Below are 21,354 nucleotides of genomic sequence, written 5' to 3'. Positions count from 1 at the left end.
AGAGGTAAGTGTATTGTTTTGGTTCTTATATCATTATTATTATTATTACTACTATTATTATTATTAATATTATTAAGGCAAAGACAGAGTTGTGACTTATTACAGTAAATGGAGTCAGACAGGTGATTTAATATCTGAAAAGTTGGTAGAGGAAATGATGGAAATTTACTCGCCAACTGTGTCGTCCCTCCCGACGTGAAACTCGGTTATCTCCTTAGCGATGCGTTCTGCTATTGCTCTGCTGCTGGCGATGATCAGCCTCCGGGACATCACATCAAACGGTCCACCTGGGTGCAAGAGAAAAGAAAAAGTAAGTATTTCTGAAATAAAGTTGAACTTCACATTTTGTTAGTACACGACTGTGAAATATGTCTATATGAATAAAACCAGCTGATGGCTCCCGAAGTTACTGCTCCTGAAAAGAATCCACATTTCTCTAGAAGTTTAAATCCTCATTGACTTGTAGAGATTAGGTTACACCTCTTGTTTTCTGATGGAACGAAATCAAAATGTCAGTAATAAGATTGAATTAATTACTTGTCAGAGATATAAAAAAACAAAACAATACTAGTCATTATAGTCATTATTTCCTCCTCCATGGGCTTGGCTTATTGCACCCCCCAATCGATTAAACAAGCACAATGCATTCTGTTGGAGATGCTCCGTGTTTAGAAGAACAATTGCTAAGTAGTTAGCTAGTCACAAGGGGTAAAGCAATTATAAATTAGATAGGGCAGGCGTGCCCGATGGATTTCCAAGATCGTGATCCCACTCCGTTTAAAATTTGATACTCTGTAGGATCAGAATTTAATATGGAGAGCTGATCAGCAAGTTATAATCAGACTGCTAAAACTAGGTTATAACCTCCAGTTATCGGCCAGGGAGTAAAAGACTGCGCTGGTAGAACGTCGTCTCCATCCACGCTACAAGTTTGCTCCACCACATACCATGCACTCCTCCAATCCTTTCTTTTTAAATAAATGAGGGAGTGTAAGTACTCTTTTAATAGCCATAAACTGTCATTGTCTTCCTCGCAGGTTTGACTTGACAGGCAGATTTTTATTATTTTTTTAATTCGAACAAAAATAACAATAAAATAAAACATAAAAATGTAATAAGTGTGTAGTAACACACCAAAAGGAAAAACAATATCTATCTGTTTTACAAACAATATGTTTAATCTTTCTGAAAAGGAGCAGGACAAATGCAAAGCTTTAATTTTTCCCACCACTCATTTGACTTTGTTAACAAATCCTCATCTACGGATCATCTCGGTAATAACTAAATGGGTGCGTGCTCTACCCAGTGAACTACCCGGGCACCCCCCTCATTCAACTTTAATTAGTCCCTGGATATATTATATATTTTCCATCTGTACTGTATGTATCAGGCATTTTATATTCATAGCAAGATTAAATAAAATATATATAAATGAACGCTTCCTTGGCCTTCCTAATTCTCAGCTGTTGTGTCAGTAGCAGTGCTGCCCAAATTTAACACTACCTTTCTCAAACCCTGTTACAAAGCCACCGGCTGCACTGCTTTTCCCATCTTTGACTGAGTTTCACAGGCATTTGTGAGCAGAAAGTGGGGGGAAAAAAACAATAACAACGAGAATTGGTAACAGTAAAAATGACTCATCAACATAACTTCAGTTGTGTTTGTGCTGAAAGAACAGCAGCCCATTCTCGCTGCTTTGTTCTGTGAAGCAACCTCCTTCAGCAGTTTTTCCATGTGTAAATCACTAAGTCGCCCGCTACCTAGATTCGAATGAGTGAGTCCTCAGGAACCTCTCAAATGTTTAGCAAAAGAGCTCTAGTTTTGTTCCAATGACTCACCTGAAATGTCCATGATAACTCCTCCAGCTTCAGTAACAACCGCTGCCCCCCCAGCCATGTCCCAGCAGTGGATGCCCATGTGGTAGTAAGCATCAGCCGATCCGCACGCTACCAAACACATGTTGACAGCGGCACTGCCTGGGGAGCGGATACTGTGGATGGAAACGGGATGTCTGATCAGCATTTGACTGCACACGACAGATGGTTTTGTGAAGTTAGTGAAACGGGGGGGGCTTTATTGTGAAGCAGACAAAGGAAACAATGTATCAATTTATGTCACCAAGGTTAATGCTAACAACTATCATTCCCTGAAAAATTGTCTATAAAAACATGACAATGGTAATGTTCAGCATTTTTAATTAGTGGATAATTTGTAAGTGTGTAACAGAAGGATAAAGAGCAGCCACAGAGAGCTGAAGGGGGTAGGCAGCACACCTCCAAAGTCCCTTGCTGTTGTGTGCAACACTACCGTGTACAACATAAAATCAAGATGTGGTTGCAATTATTTCTAACCGACTTCTATATCATTTGTTTGTTTGGATGCACTGTGAAGAGATACGACAGTTCAAATTATTTTGTATTTCTGATAAAGTAGCTGCTCAACGGATGTTTGCTGAAGTACTACTCACGGGAGTCCCCAGATCAAACAAGACTGAAATGTTTAAAAATTACAACTTGTGCAAATGTGTATATTCACCCATGCACAGGGATGGTGAGGATGGTCTTGATGTTGGCCAACATTGTTTTGAAATGCTCCGGATTCTTCCTGAAGCCCATTTCTGTTAGTACCAGAGATTGGCTTATATCTTGGATGAAAAAACAAAAGAAAAGATCAGTCGACAAATGACAGCTTGTGTACTCTGAAGACCCAAGAATCAGTTGGCACTGTCTCTGAGGTTTCACTGTGTAGAGCTGTAACAGGCTGTTATTCTGGCTGTGATGGTGCTTCCATCTGCTGGATTGGTTAAAAACTGCAACACTGAAGCTTAATGGTGTTATCAATATTTGCCTTCTTGTCCTGACACTTTAATCGGGTCTCCATTGCAGAATGCCCCATTCCCTTTCCGTGCTGTGTACATTTTGTCCTCGATGCAGCTGTAGACAACCCCAAACTCTATCTGAGACAGAGAGAAACATGAGATATTAATAAAAGTCATATAAATAGAGAAAACTACTGTACTACTCATCAGAAATTCACCTGGTTATTGGGCAATTACTACTGTTGTGCTCATAAGTTTACATATCCATGCTACAGTTGACAAAAAAAAAAAATCTTTTGGATATTGATCTTAATACCTTAATAAAACAAATTAGGACAAATCCAAACTTTAAGCCCCTTAAAGTCACCCCTATGTTAAATCCATGTATGTAGAGGCAGACAGATTTTTATTATTAAAGTTATTTCATGGATCCAGGATACTATGCATCCTGATAAAGTTCCCTTGGGCTTTGGAATTAAAATACCCCCCCCCCACATCATCACATACCCTTCACCATACCTAGAGAGTACTTTTCATCTTTTCAAATCATCTCTCAATGCAAATCAAACCAGCTATTAGACTAACTGAAATAAAACCATGTCAATCTCTATGTATGGTGAAGGGTGTGTGATGATGTGGGCTTATTTTAATTCCAAAGGCTAAGGGAACTTTATCAGGATGCTTAGTATCCTGGATCCATGTAATAACTGGCCTTTAATAATAAAAATCTGCCTGCCTCTATAAGAATTTAACATAGGGGTGTGTATACTTATGTATTCTGTATTTTAGGACAGAACATTTATTTATTTACAATACATTACTCATTCACAAAGAATGAAAATTGGTGTTCTTAAAGGTTGGATTTGTCCTATTTTTTTTAAATAAAGGCATTAAGATCAAATTTTGTATTCTTCTTTTTAGTCAACTTTAACATGGGTTCATAAACTTATGAGCACAACTGTATGTTAATGATTCCTTTAATTAAGAAAAAAAACATGATTCCCAGATAATAAAACCTACCTCTTTCTTCACAGTGAAGCCAATTGATACAGACACAAATGGGAACCTGCACAGAAGACATTTACGATATAAAAACAGTCCTTTAATGAACTCCCTTTAGGTTTAAGCTCAGGGGAATCCATTTCTCTGATCAGTTCAGTTTCATCTACGTGGTCTAATTATCCCCGACAGAGAGGACACGCCAAGAAAGAACCTAATTAAAAGATAAGAATAGATGAGGAGCGACAAAGATAAAAACAAATCCAGTGCCTTATCACGTTTCTCAATGGTTTATACAGTACCTGTGAACAAAGTTGGTGGTACCATCAATAGGGTCGATGATCCACGTAGGACTGTCAGTTAGAACACTGGGAGCGCCTGCTGCTACTGACTCCTCACCTATGAAGCTTCAAGATCACACGGACAAAAGAGAAAATAAACTATTAACGTATGCATCATACGACTGCTATCTCAGCTGTACACTTAATACAACTACTACTTAATAAAACTACTGAGTCTATACTACGTGATATAAGGTAGTATCCCTTGTAGCCGTAGCCACCGCTGAGGTCTCGTCCAACTTATTGTTTTCTTTGATTTCAAGCAATTTTAGCATCCTGGAGCAAGTTAACATTCTGCAATACGTCTTGGTCTACTGATTCCAGTATTTTAAGACCAATAGGATCTAATTTGGACTACTTTTAGTCTAACAAAAATAAATAAATTAACAAATAAATAAAAGGACTCAGCATTTCCCCACTAGAATGTATTTTGGGCATTGTAGAGAAGGCTTTGCAACAGCATTTAGATCTTCATATTGACAGTAAACTGAATAAATATAACGTTTAAAATCCTTTTTTTTTCTAAGATTTAAATACTTTTTGTGTGTGTTTAATCATTTGTTTCTTTATGTGACTCATGGCATCACTACTTTTAAATTCTTGGCTACAGCGCTGCTACGATTAGTGATAAGAGCAAGAGTGTGAACATGCGTCATTACACATAGTAGGTTTAGAAAACTATCATCCACAGTGCAAACCAGAATAGCAAAGGAAATGAAGCATTAAATGTCATGATAAAGGTTCAAAATAAAACAATAGCATGAAAATAACCTTTGAGGGACTAAATAAAAAGTACAAAGGCAAAATACTCTTCGCTTCACGTCCTACAGTACTGAAACACAGTTCATATACCGTCCATATCTGCTGGTTTAATACCTATGAGTAGGGTATTTTTCCTTGATGGAAGAGATAATGAGCTGTTCCACTTTCTGGTCCGTCTCAGTCACCAGGTCAACTGGTGAGCTCTTGTGCATGACGGTGATGTCTTTCTGGAGCGCCTCGCGGATCATCTGGCAGAATCGCAACAATAAGAAACTCAGCAAGCGGATTCTCTGGATGACTAACCACATCTGCTGCTTTAGTTAAGCAGAACGTGTTGTGTGTAATGGCTACATACGGTTGGCAGTGATGGGTCAGAGATGATTAGGTGTAAGTTTCAAGTCTGTAGTGTTTATTACACATTACTGTAACTTTCCAAAAGGCAAGTGGATAACACTCTTTAAACTTCACATGGAACTGATTTGTAAGAGTCTCAATACAATATAACTGGATGACAATGGAACTTTCCGCTCACATTGATAACATAAAAAAAGAAACTTACTGTAAACCCTTATTCTTTAGCTTTTAAGTAATGCTTTCTCTTTGCAGCAAGATAAGGTCATGTTCAGTCTACTTTATGCAGTCTATTGTTCATCCCTATGTTTTATTTTGAATGTTGTATCACAAACTCATCATCACTGTAATTTGTCAATGTTAAACTGAATGACACAGAAGAAGGGTTATATGTACTTTCTCAGCCTCAGAGCCATGTTTGTCATGTCTTGTCTATCTCTGTGGAATGCTTCCCCCTGTTTCCGACAGCTCTTCGTCCTGATATAATCAAAATATTCAACTTCAGTGTTGCCTGAGTCTGTTATGAACTTGGCAAAACTGCAGTTTTGTTCTACAAAGACACGTCTTGGAATCATACAAAACAACAAACATCATTGGATACATTCACAATTAAATGTTAAATGGAAAACTGACCTCGACTCCCCCCGCCCCACCTCCCCAATCCCTAGTCACTACACTTTGCACTACCTTCATCCTGGACTATACATCTGCCCATTGCACATACTATGTATTCTTTGCACATTCTGCACTAGGGCTGCACAATTAATCACAACTTTATCGAAATCCTAATATGTACTACTGCTATATCCAAATCGCAGAGGTCCGCAATATTTGTTAAAGGCAAACTATGTGTCAAACCATTCTGAATGAAGTACTGTGGTGCTGTAGAGACGTCCCCGATCCTACCGACTACATCTTTGTTTTGTACAGATCCTCGCAAAAATCTCACTATAATCATTTTAATGTTTTTAAGATTTAATATTAGTCAATGAAAATGAGAATAATGATACAAAAATAATCATTCCCTTCAAAATTGTGAATCAGGTTGTAACTGCAATAGCAGTCAAAACAATCGCAATTAGATATTTTCCTCATATGGTGCAGCCCTATTCGGCACTCAACCATTTTTATTTTTTTCCTATGCAGCAGTTATTTTGTGTGTATATTTGTATTGTATTTATTGTTTATTTCATATTAATGTTTAATATGTTTGTTTCTTTATGTTTGCACCATCCACCAAGGCAAATTCCACGTAAGTGTACTTATTGTGGCATAGAGCTGGGCAACATATCGCTATTATATCAATATCGTGATATGAGACTAGATATTGTCTTTGATTTTGGATATCGTAATGTGGCATAAGTGGGGTCTTTTCCTGGTTTTAAAGGCTGCATTACAGTAAAGTGGTGTCATTTTCTGATCTTACCAGACTGTAACTGTTCTATTATTTGTCTTTCCCACTTTATCACACAGTCATTATATCCACATTACTGATGATAATTTATCAAAATTCTCATTGTGTAAATATTTTGTGAAAGCAACAATAGTGAACACTACAGTATCGACATCAAGTTATTTGGTCAAAAATGTTGTGATATTAAATTGTCTCCCCTTTGCCCAGCCTTAATGTGGCAGTAACCTTTTTCTGATTCGGATTTCTGAAAACAGCTGTTTCAAACTGTCAAAAGTTACGCCTTTGTTATTTTACTACATGTGAATGTTGTAAACAATTATCTTGACATGACCATGTGCAATATTAGACTTTTAAAATGTGTGCTCTTTAAATAAAATGACTTGACTCGCAAGTTATACTGCTGCATGCAATAAAGATAAAACTGGAATCAAAACTTATGCTAAGATTATATTGTATCACAGGTTATTTCCAGACCATAGCATTTAAAGAAGAAGCAGTAACAGTAGCTAGGATTGACTCACCCTCCCAGCCTTTTTGGTGACCTCCACACAGTGATCCATACACTCTTGCCAAGGATCACTCATGTTGATTCGGGACTAAAGTTAGGGATGAGGAGTAACGTTGAATAATGTTATATTCCCAGATAGCGTTATAGTTACTGATTGTAACGTTAGGTTCCTGTTAAGGAAAAGCAACACAGAAGGTTAATTCACATTCAAAGTGGCGGTTACATTTACAGCCGATGAGCAACTGACCGGAAAAGGTAATTAAGAAGCAAGACAGGTTAAATCTGTTGTAACGATGCAAAAGTTGTCAGCAAAATGACGCTAACGTTAGCTCTTTTACACGAATAAACTGGCACAGAGCATAATGTTAAGTTACGGTTAAAAACGTACAATTAACAATTTAGCCAGACAGCCATGTAATGTCTTGGTTTACGTTGTAATTAGCTAACGTTACAGTAGTAGAGGCATAAAAAGGTTCCAAAGCTAGCTAACTCAACCAACCTCCAGATGGACTGAGGTGACTTCTGGTGATTTTTAGCTATCTTACAATAGGGTGGGACTAAAGGAAGCTCTCACTCCTATTGGACAATAAATGCCACCGGATGTGAACTCACCGTTTTCATTGGCTAGCAAAGGCTGTCATTCCTGCTTACAGGAAATTGCACATATGACAATTTTTCCATGTTGTCAGAAAGAGAGGCAGCAACAATGCATGATTTCCACACGTATGAGTTTTTATATCTCTGCCTATTTATGTTTGATAATGTGTGCCTATATTAAAGTTTATGTATGCCACATAGGCTTACTTTACATCAATATTGTCTGTGTGTTTTAGGGCGTTTAAAATGAATCTTTATAAAGTAAATCTATGAAGGTAATTTTAGTTTAAACTGTTGCATGGAGGAAATCACTATTGCTTGCTGTAAAAGGTTTGGGTACCACCAGCATAGAAAGACCCTCTTAGGCCAGTAGGTGGCAGCAGCAGAAACAGCAACAGCGACACAAAACTGGGATTATGCACAAAGTATTGACTGCCTTGTGACACAGACTCATGTTGCTGAAGACTTCGGGTGTTGTTTACAATTGTGTCGGCATTTAAGGATGAATTCCATGTCCAAATGTATTCCCATTGACCCAAACAAGCTCAATATGCAATTAGTCGATGTGCAATTGTTTCTTTGAAGACTTTCAGGACTACATACAGTAGGTATTTTGGTAATTTTTTGTTAACATTTTGGTAAATGTAAAAAATAAGAATTGGTTGCTTTTCTGCATTTTTTTTAGATTTTTTTGGGGGGTGAGGGGGCTTTTTCCTTTTATTTGATATTAACAGTGGGAGAGAGATGGGGGATGACACGCAACAAAGGGCCCCAGGTCGGACTCGAACCCGGGCCGCTGCAAAGGACTCGGCCTCGGAGAGGGGTCACTCTCACTGGGTGAGCCAGGGGTCGCCCTGCTTTCCTGCATTTCCAGAGAGTTTTTGTTTTTGTTTGTGCCTGCTGGTCTTAGAGAGTTTGTAGGGCTTTGTTGACTTGTCATGAACATGTCATATAGGCCTAGTAATTTAGAATGGCTTTGGGACGATAGGCTATTCAGAGGTGGATAAACGCACTTTGGAGGTGGGTAAACGCCATTTCCGAATTTTGAGAGGTGCATAAACGGCGTTTACGTGCGTTTAGCCCCCACTACATCACTGCCTATACAGTGTGAGTGCATTTCACTTTGTCAATGGAGCAGTAGAGAATGTATGAGAGTGCTTTTGGCTCTGAATCAGATTTGGGCATCCTTTTCTTTAAGGCTACATTCGGTTATTAACCTCTCGGAGACAATGTGCCCTCCTGTGGAAAGCGCTAATAACCCAATTAGCTTTAAAAAACACAAGGGCACTATCTCATCCATGCTAACTTACAGATTTAACCTCAGATGGCCCTTATCTTGCAAAGAGGTGGCAGAAATTCCAAATCATCATAAGCAGTTAATAAGAAGTCTGGCAACGGTTAGGCGTACATAAATCTAATTCCTCCAACACAGGGCAATAGTTTTCTTGTATGTTTAAAGACAAGGCAGCATAATGAGAATCCCATTCAGCCAATTCACATTTTCTGTATATCGGGTGACAAGCGACATGAGATAAAACCATGAATGAAAACCTATGGTCTCTCTTTGATTCCCTACAATGTTTCTGTGAATACTACACGCAACAAAAATAATAAGAAATATACTGTACTTATCAGTATGCAAGGTCACTCAGACAGGTCAGATCAGGCCATTTCATGTTAATAATTTCATTCACACTTTAGCATTCACACTTTAACAATCTGAAACAATCTGTAATCAATAGTATCTTGAGAAGATAGAAGTGAGAGTATCAGATGCAGGATGCAGTCCCCTCACAGCCAAATAATGTATGCCATGTTACTTTTGACAGTTAATTGCATCATGCCTCTTTGGCAAATCTGTGATATTTTGAAAACACAAGACGTTAGTGAGGAAACCTATCCTTTCATCAATTTTGTCACAATCCCGTTGAGTAGTTCCACAGTTTAATCGGAACTAGATTTAGCAGTCTGCAGCCATGCTATTGCTACGTGAAGATGCAAATCAGCACAAAAACATGTTGATGTTTAGCAGGTGTAATGTCAACCAAAGTTTCAGCATGCTAACATTTGCCAATTGGCACTTAACAAAAATTGAACCTGAGGTTGATCTTATTGTCTTTTGGAAGTATTGCAAAAAAATGAAATGTTGACCTAATGATGTTCACTTGATGAAAAGTAAGGGGATCAAAGTTATTACAGTTCATTCTCAGGGATCAGGAAGATGGGTTTTTATTGAGAAAAGTTTATTATTTCATGGATTTCTCAAATTTCAGTATGACAGTTATGTCGTAAACCGTTTAACCGTTTTGAGCTTGCGCAACATCTGCACTCGACCAGAGCCGGTGTGACTTGACTCTCATTGGGTATGACGCGTTATGCTGTAAACCGTTTACATCTGAGCCTGCGCCCTATCAAATCTGCACTCGCCTCACATTGGCCAGTGACAGCCTTGTCTGTTCCTCCTTGTGTTTTCCTCCCATCCTGTGCTATCTGTGAGCTGTGGGCGGGGCTTAGCTGGCAGTGGGCGCCAGGATTCAGCCTTGAATTGTTTGTTGGACTTTGGAAGATTCCTCACCACGTGGTCATCGTCACCAAGCACTGGGCACGCTCAGGAGACCGCACTGCACCCACCGGAAACCAATGGATCAATCTCCTCAACGCACTCCTCTCCTGTTGTCACCTGAACAGTTATTGTAGATAGCTTCACGTATTCAATTTCTTTATCGTATATCTTCAAGTCATCTGCTTTTGGGTCCAACCTCCAGTGCCGTTCCGTTACATTCAGCCTAATACTGTGGGCTCATTTTAAAGCATACTGTACAAATTTCCCTATTGAATTTCATAATTCAGTGTGTCCAGTAACAATGCATTTGTCCTCATCCAGCCCATCACACCATGACCCAAAGAACAGAGAACACTCTGTGGGGAGATTCTTATTAGTACCATAACGGAAGTCATGTGGATCAACTATCTGTGACAGGAGGCTGGGGTAAAAAACAGTGAATCTGTCCCTTATGTCCCTTATTATGACTTATCTGTGGGCTGATTAGGAGCTGTTTGTGTCCAGCTATAAAGACAAGTCTCTCGGGCATGTTCGCCATTAACCGTGACTGGAAGATACACATTAAACCACAGCAGCACTCAATTTGTGCCATATTCTTATCTGAGCAAGGTTTTTAACATCCCAAGAACGACGCCATTTGTTGCAATTTAACCTCTTACATGGAAAACGGTGAGCATTTACTTCTATGTTTCCTCATAGGGTTGCAAAACCTGGCTTGTTTGTTCACATATTTTATAACTGCATGATGTAGCCCTTGTAATTTAAAACAAAAATGTGTATCTTTTGTGTATCTCCTTGATATGCTCAGAGGTGTATTGTTTTATAAAGGTCAAATACCATTATGTGTTTAAATCACCTGCAAGGCATCTGAACAGCTGCCTGGTTTGACAGTTTGAGATAAAAAGGAAACTGCAGGAGGACGTTTTGTACATGCCATGAGAAAATTTGACTTTAGTCACCAGAAAAAGTACCTGCTGACCTGGAGTCAAGTTCAAAATTGATAGGAAATCTTTTATCGCTGTTGATCTACAGTGAGTCGGATTAAGGCATGCATAAACTTGAGGCTGGGGCATTCCAGGGTGTCTCCTTTTAAGACCAGTGTGACAGTATGTAAGTAACTTTCCCAAATTTTCTTCTTACCCTTTCTTCCTTGTGATGCACCCATCCCAAGTGTTATACATAATGCATTCATCCATCTTTGTGTCCACTTTCCAAAAGGGTTTTTCATGTTCCTGCTCTGCCCCGGTCAACTGAGAGCACAGCTGGGGACCACAGCCAACATTAAGCACATTGTAGTTGGAAGGTGTTACAATTACATCACACTAGTTAACCCCAGTTTGAGGTACTGCACTGTGACGTTAAACTCATGTCCTAACATTTCCAATTTTGAGTGGGACTCAAATTGAGCCTTTAAACCTCCCAAAGCAGAAGAATCTTTGCTGGAAAATGATCAGGCCACTGTCAGAGCCCGAAAAAAGGGCAGTAAAACTTGTTTTTCTGTGATGTTGAATGAGCTTTTTTTCTTCTCTGTGTAGAAAAAAAGAAAGTGAGTCAGAGGGTAACTGTTGAACATGTTCAAGCGTTACACTTTTCTATGGAGAGAAAATACATTTCATGGGAAATTCTCGCTGTTTACATGACTTGATTCACTTCAGTAGCATTTGCTTGCTTTGCTTCTGAAGAGTTGAACAGTAATCACTTTTGTTGGCTCACAAAGGGTGTGAGACTTTCATGTAGGTCCTAACTATTATCCTGTTTGTGTTTACATTTTTATATACCATTCATACCATGTTCACATGGTATCAAAATATACAATTTTTTGCTTGATTTAGCATGTAAGTGGAACGACTAATTATCAAAAAAGACACTTAATTGCTACAGCCCTAAAGTAAAATTAAGATCCATTTCCTTTTTTGTGTAGGTTGGACTGTGAGGAGATCTGGAGACAGTTTGAAGAGGCGGTTGTCCGTCAGTCCTCTTGTAATGTGACGGTGGAGCATTATCGTTACATGTTTTACGCCATGCCACAGACCTGGCCCTGTGATAGGGTGAGTGAGAGCTGTTTCTTTATTCTTTTCCTTTTTTTTTTAAAATACTTTTTATTCCAATTTAAACGTTATTGGTTTATGCACTACACCAGTAGTTCTCAACCTTTTCCGAGTTGCGACCCGCAAAATAATGAGGTTTGTGTTGTTCTCCCCAACCATCTGGCGACCCCTAGAAATGGTCTTGCGACCCCCAGATTGAGAACCACTACACGACACACAGTCCTGAAATACGTACACGCTTAGCTCCTATACATGCACAATTGGAGAGATGTCAGAGTGAGTGGGCTGCAAATTCTGAGGGGTGGGGGGTTTGGTGCCTTGCTCAGGAACACCTTGGCAGTGCCCAGGAGGACGCAGGACAGGGACTTGAACCAATAACCCTCCGGTTCCAAAGCCAACTCCCTATGGACTGGGCTACTTTCACCACACCATTCAAAACGAGATACATGTTCATCATTTTTCATTAGATACAAACATCTTTAAAGACTTAAGCTACTTTATCACATTTCCCTTTCCTTCTCTTCAGTTTCTCTTCTGGAGTAAAACCAGGACGCTGATGCACAGCTATGCAGCTGTTGTACGTCACTTCTGGACCCTGGAGGACACGCTGGCTGGCTACATGTTCAACGACCTCATCTGGTGTGGACAAGAGAAAGATTCCGGTAGATCTTTTCTAGTTTTAACAAGACAGAGATGACGGAATGACAAGAAAAGAGGCACTGTCTCTTCAGAAACATTCACATAGCAAGCACAGATTAGAGAAAATTCCTGGTAGTAGTAGAAGGAGTTTTCTTCTCCCCTGTTCAATTAATGATTATCCAAACCCTCCCATCTATCTTGTGATCCTTTGAAGAGGTCTGCAGTGATTCAACCATGATATAACATTTCCTGCAACTAAATTTTGGTGGCATAAGGTACCAAACAAACACAATCAAATATGTTATTTAAAAACAAGGACTGATTTTATTATTTTCGGCTAATTTGAGCTGTCACTGGTGAAACCTACTACTCATCTGATATTCCATTTCACAGTTGTAACTATAAACGTTCTAAATTGCCCCAAGTTGATTTCCTATTGCAATGTATGTGAATGACATCAACTGAAGTTAACAAGGGGCCTGGCTGTTGCCTAGCAATGGAGTTTCATTGAAAAGTCAATATATACTTTATATAGGCCTACTGTATACATTTTTCATCTACTTTCATTTAATGTTACAATAAACCACTTATAGTTCTCGGTCAACACAATTCAAGCCTTTTAAATTAAACTGTAATGTCACACTTGTAGTGCTATATTGCATCATGTCACAAACAACACAGAGTAGATATTTGCATTTACAATCCATAATTTTATTCTAACAATCTATTATGAAAATCTGCAATGCCCTATATATATATATATATATATATATATATATGTGTGTGTATGTACACACACACACACACACACACACACACACACACACACACACACACACACAATGGATTAAATGAACACTTGTACTGTAATATGGGGTCACCCATATTAACTCATCAGACTGCAGTTCCCCTCAGCTCTAGAAAGCGTTTTAGCGTCTTTTGGCTCATTGTTTTGGTTTTAAAACCCGCTGCTTTACAGTAGTGAAAGGGTATTGAAAAATTCCCCCCTGTACTGTAAACTACCTGCTCAGCAGCCAACAGCAGGCAGACAGAGTTAGCAACTAGCTGAGAAACATGTTGGATCATTTAGCAGCTAAAAACTCAAATATTTCCCTTTTTAAGAGTTGGTTGAGACCAAAAGCAGAGGTTAAAGAGGTTAAATATCGGACTTACAGTCATCAAGTGGATACAAACATGACTCCAAACAAATTGTAATGTTGCTCTGTAACTGCTGGATGTGCAAATTAGCAAACAATTTGCTTCCTTAACAATTCTTTTAAAATCTTAACAAAAAGTGTAATCAATTTTGCTTTCATTCGTGTGATTTTAGAATTAGGAAAAGTAGGACAGATCTTGGTCGCACCGGGATTTTAATGTGTCCACGTTTTTTTTTTTTAAATACAGGTGTAGAGCTGAGTTATTAACAACATGTCGTTGCGTCAACACTACACCTACTGTAAACTTTTTTTCTCACTATTCATTCATGTCTCATTTAAAAAGTATCAACCTGGTTTTAACTGATAGCTGTGGATTTGGCAGGTTTTGATTTCAGCTGTTGTCCAGAGTGGTCGGCGTGTAGGAATCATCCGGTGTATTCCTTGTGGAGGCTAGCCTCGCAGAATGTGAGTTTAATGTCCAAGACACAGCTGTTTTATTTATCATTCACATGCAACATATTGCTCCAAAACCAGCAGTGGAATAATGACTCTCATGCGGCTTCCTTCACCCATTTGTTAGTTTGCAGAAATGGCATGTGGCAACATCACGGTCTTACTGAATGGGTCTATTGTCAACGCTTTCAGTAGGAAAAGGTAAAAAGAAATTGATAAAAAACATCTTTAGCAATTGTGTTTGAGTATGTATAAAATAATCTTTTTTTTTTTTTATCTCACAGCATGTTTGGAAGTGTTGAACTGGACAGTCTGAGCCCACAAAGGGTGAATTATGTCAACATAAAGGTGGTGACCAATCTAGAGGGGCCGTTTATGTGAGGAGAAAAACAGCTGATATTTTGTATTATAGTAAAATGTTACTTTCACATGAAACAGTACCACTCTACAATAAGTCATCCTTTAAAACGTGTTTTTTTTAAAAGTTGTTTTGTAATAACTTATCACTTACTGTCAATGATTTGTAGGTTAGTTATAAGCAGTGAACCAAGTTGTGAATAATTCCTCTGCCAGGTTCAAATGTCTCTTTTTAGAACTTTATTTCACCAAGAAGACTTCTGGAAAATATCTGGAGAATCTGGATCTAAATTAATTTATTACGTCACTAACATTTATGACTGCAAACTTTAATTCTTACTATAAAGTCCACCAATACGTATGACCAACATTTACAGTATTACTCACTATATTGGAATAACAAGAGTGTGCTTCCTGGTATGACCAATTATTGGATTAATAGATTGATAAGCCATTAATAGCTTATAGCCGGTCTTTAAAGAATTACTATCAGCCTTTCATATTGCCGTAAGTAAAGGCTGTAAAAACAGTGACTTATCAGTAAGTGGTAACTATTTATATCCACAAATTAAGTCTCTCGTTATTCTTCTTTTACAGAGAAACATGTAGTGAAGGATCCATTGCGGACCTGATCCAGATCCTCCAGTCCAGAGGTTTCCGCTGGACTTGCACAGACAAGGACCAGTAAGTGACGTCCAACATGTCCTGCAAATTAAACGACAAAATATGTTTTTTGCCCTGGAATGACAGACAGATTTATAGACGAACCGAGAGGTTCCTGACCGAAGTACCCTGGTGTAACACAAATCCTGTTTCTTCACAGGACCCTGATGATCCTTCAGTGTATCCAGAACCCCCAACACTCCTCCTGCCAAACATGTGCAAACAGCCTCTCACACAGAAAGGGCCTCACATTTAAATGAATAGCATGTGTTCTGATATTAACTGAAGGTGGCTACAATTAAACTGGCTGCTCAAAAGATTTCCTGAATGAAAGTCTTTTTTTTTATACCACACAGTTGTCATTGATCACATCAGTTCAGAGAGTCTCTTGGAGTGCAAAATTGATCTGAATTCAAAAGCTTCTGCTTTACTATTGAATTTATTATGCAATTTGAATGTGACTGTGTGTGGGAGAAGCACCGCTAAAGCAAAAACAGCCCGACCTAATGGCCTCAAGGTGGGTCGTTACCAATTCTAAAGCCCTGTCTGTGCAGCAGCTCATATTCGCCCTGTGCCTCTGCTGTGTTCAAGGGATAAATGTTACAAGAGAAATACAGCACAACCTGAACGTCTTGTGTTAGCTAAGAGTTAAGAGTTAAGTATTTTGTTTAGGGTGCTCATTTTTCACAAGTGTAAACCATCAGGCTCTGACACACCAATATACATTGTGCAACCTGAGTTATTTGCCTTTTTCAATTTTACAATGGGAACATCCTAGTAGGGTCAAAACCACAGTTTCAAGTTGAATTTGAACTTTGAGCCATGCTTATCAGTGGCGGAAGAAGTAGGCTATGGTTTTAAGAGCTGAGCACTCTGGGATTTTATATCTTTGAAAGTTCCTATTTAAATATATATGACTACTTTCTCAGATATTTTACTTATACTTATATCAGTTCTTATTTTTCATCACTGATTATCATACGTGTCATTTATACAAGCGTAGTAGCGCGGGAAGCATCCACCAAATAATTAGCCTGTATTATTGGATATTTAAATCATTACACATCCTGCAATACAGAGAGGAAGAACTCGATTACTAGAGTGTTCAACCTTTTTGTTTTGCTTGTGCTCAAAGGTCTGTGGCATCTCTCAGCACGTTCACTAATGATGGCTTTTCCACAGATTTTTAGTTCCAGCCCACAATCATCTCTCAGCAGCTGATTAGCATTTGATTGCATGGACTTCACACAGCAGCTCCCTGATTTACATATTAGTGTTGAATCGTGTCAAGACTATCTTTCCACACAGTTACATTCGCCGTATGTAGGGGGAGTTGACGTGGATATCACTTTAAGACACACCCCTACGTATAAAAAGCCCAGGCGTGCATCGGTAGACTGAACAACAGTGATTGGAACTGTGTCCGAGCGGTCTTGGGCGGGAGAGAAAGTCTCTTCACTCAATGAACTAAGGTTACCTTGTAACTGAATGTTATTTATCTAAAAGGTGAAAAATTAAGAGCAGCCAGAAAATTTAATTCTTTTGGGGATTTTTTGGCCTTCATTTAGATTGGAAAACTGAAGACAGGAAAGGGGGAATGACAAGCAGCAAAGGGCCGCAGGTTAGAGTCGACCCCTGGCCTGCTGCGTTGAGGAGTAAACCTCTATATGGGAGCCCAGTCTACCAACTGAGCTTTCTAGGCACCCCCAAGAGCAGCCAAGTTTATCAGAAGAAGAGACACAAACATGTCAATGGTCTGAGTTTGAGGATACTTGCACCACAAGTATATTTGTGTTTTCTGAATGAAGTCAGGCGAGGGAGGAGGCCCCTGTAAGCTGTATACCATTGAGGCTGAATACAGTAGGTCAACAAAAACAAGGAAAATGTATTAGGCTGTAGACTACAGAACATTCAATTAAACAGTAAATAGAATTATTAAAGATATAAAAAAAAGGGGTGTAGAATGAATGGGGTAGACTCAGTATTTTTATTTGACTTTAGTATTTCTAACTTACTGGATACAGCCTGATGCAGACCCCTACTATTGTCACGCGAGTATATTAAAAGTGGAATAGTGACATATGCATTTTGGTTTGTGAATACCACACTCTAATAATACTATATTATATATTACAAGCCATGCATAAGTAAAAATTACAGAAGTAGGCTAGGCTATGGGACAGAGTAATAGGCCTACATCACAATGCATTTGTTGATCATATTTTGGATTATTGATCTGAATGAATCTGTAAAGTAACATTAGTAACCAGATATCAAATAAATGTGAAGTATAATAGCATCTGAGATGTATGTATAAAAAAATTGAAATACTCCAGTAGAAGTGTAAGCTGACCAACGGGTCTTTTTGTGATTCTCGGACCTCAGTTTGGGCAGCTCCACCTCATCAGACATTCCTGATTGGAGCAGAGCATACATGGCCACGAGCCAGCGCACGTGCGCGAGCACGGTGAGTGACCTCCTCCGTAAATAGAAGCCGGAGCGCGAGCGACGTAAAACAAGAGTTTGACAGCCAAACTTCGACTGGAATATCTCCCATTTAAATGGATCGTGAAGCGGGTCGTCCCAAGGGTAAGAGACGGAGGAGCCGCGGTGTTATTTTAGGTGTCGTCGCGGGGCTCCTTCTGATTGTTGGCGCAGTTGTGTTGGCACTGACGCTCCGGCCGGACACACTGAAGGCAACTTTTCTTACAAGGTGTAAGGAGTTCAAAGGGTAATTATTATTATGTATTGTTAAAGTTCATGAACAGAATACCATGTAAGTTTAAGACGGGCGATAAACCGGGCTTTGTTAAGTGTGGAACTAGGTTGAACCCAAATGCTGGCAACACGGAGACAAAAATGATGGTTTAACATTCCAATGTCCAAGTTAGGGGATGCAACAGGGTAAAGCCAAGTCCAAAATCCAATGGGAATCCGGGGTACAGAGCGTGTGCGGTACCGTGTTTCTGAGGATCCGTGTCCAATTATCCAGAAGTCCAGTGTGGAGAGCAGGAGGGAAGCAGCAGCAGGAGTCAGGTTCACAGAACTGTGGCAGACAAAGAATAATCAAGACAAGCAAATATCACAAAAAACTAGTACACCAGGTGCAGTCAGCAGCGAAACTAACATGGTCGTCTTGACTGTGATCTGAGGAAGAGTGGTAGGTCGACCGGGTATTTGAAGCAGAGGTGATTGGAGTAGAATGCATCGTAGCCTACTGACAGGTGTTTCTATTATTTTGTCCATCCAATTCATATCAGAAAGGGCAGGCTAAATAACAGAACCCCTCTTTGTATAATGCCATATGCTACAGCTCAACAGCACCCATAGACCGTTAATATAAGTGGACAGAGCATCCGGTTTCGAAAAGTGCAACCACTGCGGAAGTAACTTAAACCTGCATTCTATCTGAATTCCTGCAGAGGGCGGACACGCGTGGTTGCAAAAGAGGTTGGTTTCATAGAAGTCTATGGAGAAATGAGCCACTTCTCACTGTTTATTACTCAGTAAACATCTTATAATGAGTATGGTCTTGATCGCTAGTTCTAAGTATTCTGCAATACAGAATGATGTTCATTTTTGAATTACGGTCTCGTTGATTTTAAAATAGGCGTGCCGGGGGTGTTTTAGGGCGTGGCTATGATGTGATTGACAGTTCGGCCTGTCAATCATGACAGAGTGTTAGCAAAGCTTGTCCACGGCACGTGAACTTCATTTGGGGGTTGACTAGTTTCATCGCTGTGGCTGTGACACTTTGGTTGGATAATAATGTCTGTGTCAGCGTTGGGTTGCACGAAGACACTCAAAGGAATCGGCAGTTCAGTTTTTCCGGTAAGTAAAATTATATTTTGTTTTATACAGTTTTTCGTGTAGCCAACGTTAGCATCTCAATTAATATCAGTTAGCTAGCTTCTAGATTGCACCTGCTAAGCAAGCTAGCGGCTAACTAATATGTATGCAGACCGTATAAAGCATACAGTCTAGTATAAACGTATTAAAATATATTTATGTTACAGTCGAATACAGTAGGTATGCACCGATCTCGCCAACGATCTCGCCTGTGATCTGGATCTGTAATAGGGGGTATGAGTGCTAATCGATGCGCATGTAATGGTAACGTTAGCTTAAAATCAAGCCTGATGTAGCTAGCGTTATATTGCAAATTCATAAACCCTATTAGCACGGGGTAAGATCATCGTGGAACAGCGTGTGATTCAGACATAACCCCTATATTTCGTGTGGCGGATTTGTACGTCAAAAAGTAGACCTGCTTTGAGTCAAATATATGTATCCCGAAAGTTTGGGAACGTTACCGGAGGCGGGCGAAAGACGGTCATGGCGAGGCCTGCACACACCCCACCCAGTCGGGGCTGCGGATCTTTCTGGGCGAGAGGTTACAGGCACCCTGTCCCTCGCCGCGCGCAGCACACACCCAGCATCACCATCACCACAAGGACTAAGCTGCGGGAGGGGAGAGCGTTGACTTGGAGCGGAGGTCTCCGGGTGGGGAGTGGGTCAGATTGTTAGGTAAAATGGCGCACATGAAACAATTAGACATTATTTTAAGTTACGTTGGGGTATGACATTATATAATTATTAAAATACATATCAATCATTTTCATTACAGATGCCTACATAGATGTGGTGCCTTGTGTGTAACTTGATAGTATATACACCTTTGGGATGTGAGTTCTAAATGCACCACATGAATTTATTTCAAACAGACTTCCTTTTGATGAGGCCAGGCTGAAGCAATGGTTGGTGAACATGAGGAGAGAGAGACCAGCAAATGGAACCACGAAAAGTCACGTCTGCAGTTCACACTTTGAGGAAGATCAGTTTTTTGAGACAAGCAGGTATTATTAATTAAATAAATAATTTAGTGTGTCTCATAAATTAGCTCATATTTAATATAATTAATGTGATCTACCATGCCTTAACTACATGTATGTCTTTTACTGGAACTACAAAGGTATCCACACTGAAAAAATGAAGAGCAGAGCCCAGAAGGAAGACTGGTGTGTATAGAGCCTCCAGAAGGAAGACCTGGTGTATAGAGCCTCCAGAAGGAAGACCTGGTGTATAGAGCCTCCAGAAGGAAGACTGTGTATGAGCCTCCAGAAGGAAGACCTGTGTATAGAGCCTCCAGAAGGAAGACCTGTTGTATAGAGCCTCCAGAAGGAAGACCTGTTGTATAGAGCCTCCAGAAGGAAGACCTGTTGTGTAGAGCGGCGGTTTTGGTGCCATTTCATTGGATGTGGAAAACAGACCGCGTTGACCACATCCAAAGTTCTCAAATGTGTTCTGATTGTAAAAATGCCAGAAAATCATTTTTGGTTCCTTCTTCTGCTGGAAGGACGACCAACTTTTGGCACTTCAAGGTTCAATTTCGTGTGTTGACTAGTTTCTGCTGTAGTTGAGAGGTGATAATAGTAACATTAAGTAGTTTTGTGGATTAAAACTTTATAAATATTAAACTGGAATAAAATAATGAATATACTAGCAGTCACAAGTGAAAGTATGTTTGGTAATTTCACATAAAGGGTCTTGTATATTTATGTATTTATGTACTGTTAGAATTAAATATTTACATTGCATGTCCTTGTATGGTTTTTAGTTTTCATACTTTAAAAATGTAATGTGTAATACTATATGGGACAAAGATATACTTAAAACCTAGTGAA

At 39.4% G+C, this 21,354-nt stretch overlaps 3 protein-coding genes and 1 long non-coding RNA gene across 9 annotated transcripts in view; 3 read left to right on the top strand and 1 right to left on the bottom strand.

The window, feature by feature from the left end:
• Positions 1 to 16,156, top strand: part of LOC116672169 (uncharacterized) — a 23,326-nt gene extending 7,170 nt beyond the window's left edge. Inside the window, exons 2-3 of the long non-coding RNA XR_004327487.1 lie at positions 6,635 to 6,638; positions 16,145 to 16,156. This is a non-coding gene — a long non-coding RNA (uncharacterized LOC116672169). The remainder of the gene's footprint in view (positions 1 to 6,634; positions 6,639 to 16,144) is intronic.
• LOC116672168 (inositol monophosphatase 1) lies at positions 38 to 7,741 on the bottom strand. Of its 5 annotated transcripts, none has more exons than XM_032503823.1 (9): positions 7,693 to 7,741; positions 7,207 to 7,363; positions 5,035 to 5,168; positions 4,120 to 4,224; positions 3,839 to 3,884; positions 2,848 to 2,956; positions 2,536 to 2,644; positions 1,839 to 1,990; positions 38 to 287 (listed from the first exon to the last, which is right to left on the bottom strand). In XM_032503823.1, exons 2-9 carry the CDS (start codon positions 7,267 to 7,269, stop codon positions 166 to 168), a joined length of 840 nt encoding a protein of 279 aa, XP_032359714.1. In that variant the 5' UTR covers positions 7,270 to 7,363; positions 7,693 to 7,741; the 3' UTR covers positions 38 to 165. The 5 variants fall into 5 exon arrangements, with proteins under 5 accessions (XP_032359714.1, XP_032359716.1, XP_032359712.1 ...); XM_032503825.1 differs by having other exon boundaries at positions 7,207 to 7,281; positions 7,693 to 7,711; XM_032503821.1 differs by having other exon boundaries at positions 7,582 to 7,696.
• LOC116672166 (ADP-ribosyl cyclase/cyclic ADP-ribose hydrolase 1) lies at positions 10,657 to 15,990 on the top strand. Of its 2 annotated transcripts, none has more exons than XM_032503818.1 (10): positions 10,657 to 11,022; positions 11,386 to 11,463; positions 11,572 to 11,656; positions 12,275 to 12,401; positions 12,928 to 13,063; positions 14,580 to 14,662; positions 14,778 to 14,851; positions 14,935 to 15,027; positions 15,605 to 15,691; positions 15,831 to 15,990. In XM_032503818.1, exons 1-10 carry the CDS (start codon positions 11,013 to 11,015, stop codon positions 15,928 to 15,930), a joined length of 873 nt encoding a protein of 290 aa, XP_032359709.1. In that variant the 5' UTR covers positions 10,657 to 11,012; the 3' UTR covers positions 15,931 to 15,990. The 2 variants fall into 2 exon arrangements, with proteins under 2 accessions (XP_032359709.1, XP_032359707.1); XM_032503816.1 differs by having other exon boundaries at positions 10,660 to 11,022; positions 11,572 to 11,695.
• Positions 16,157 to 18,132: 1,976 nt separating the features above from the next.
• LOC116672165 (ADP-ribosyl cyclase/cyclic ADP-ribose hydrolase 1) overlaps positions 18,133 to 21,354 on the top strand; it is a 9,791-nt gene continuing 6,569 nt past the window's right edge. The window contains exon 1 of the mRNA XM_032503815.1: positions 18,133 to 18,401. Coding sequence (XP_032359706.1) covers positions 18,232 to 18,401 — 170 coding nt within the window. The 5' untranslated portion in view covers positions 18,133 to 18,231. The remainder of the gene's footprint in view (positions 18,402 to 21,354) is intronic.

The sequence above is a fragment of the Etheostoma spectabile genome, chromosome 22 (genome assembly GCF_008692095.1).
Source record: "Etheostoma spectabile isolate EspeVRDwgs_2016 chromosome 22, UIUC_Espe_1.0, whole genome shotgun sequence".
Classification (NCBI taxonomy): domain Eukaryota; kingdom Metazoa; phylum Chordata; class Actinopteri; order Perciformes; family Percidae; genus Etheostoma; species Etheostoma spectabile.
This window is presented reverse-complemented; position numbering and strand designations above follow the sequence as displayed.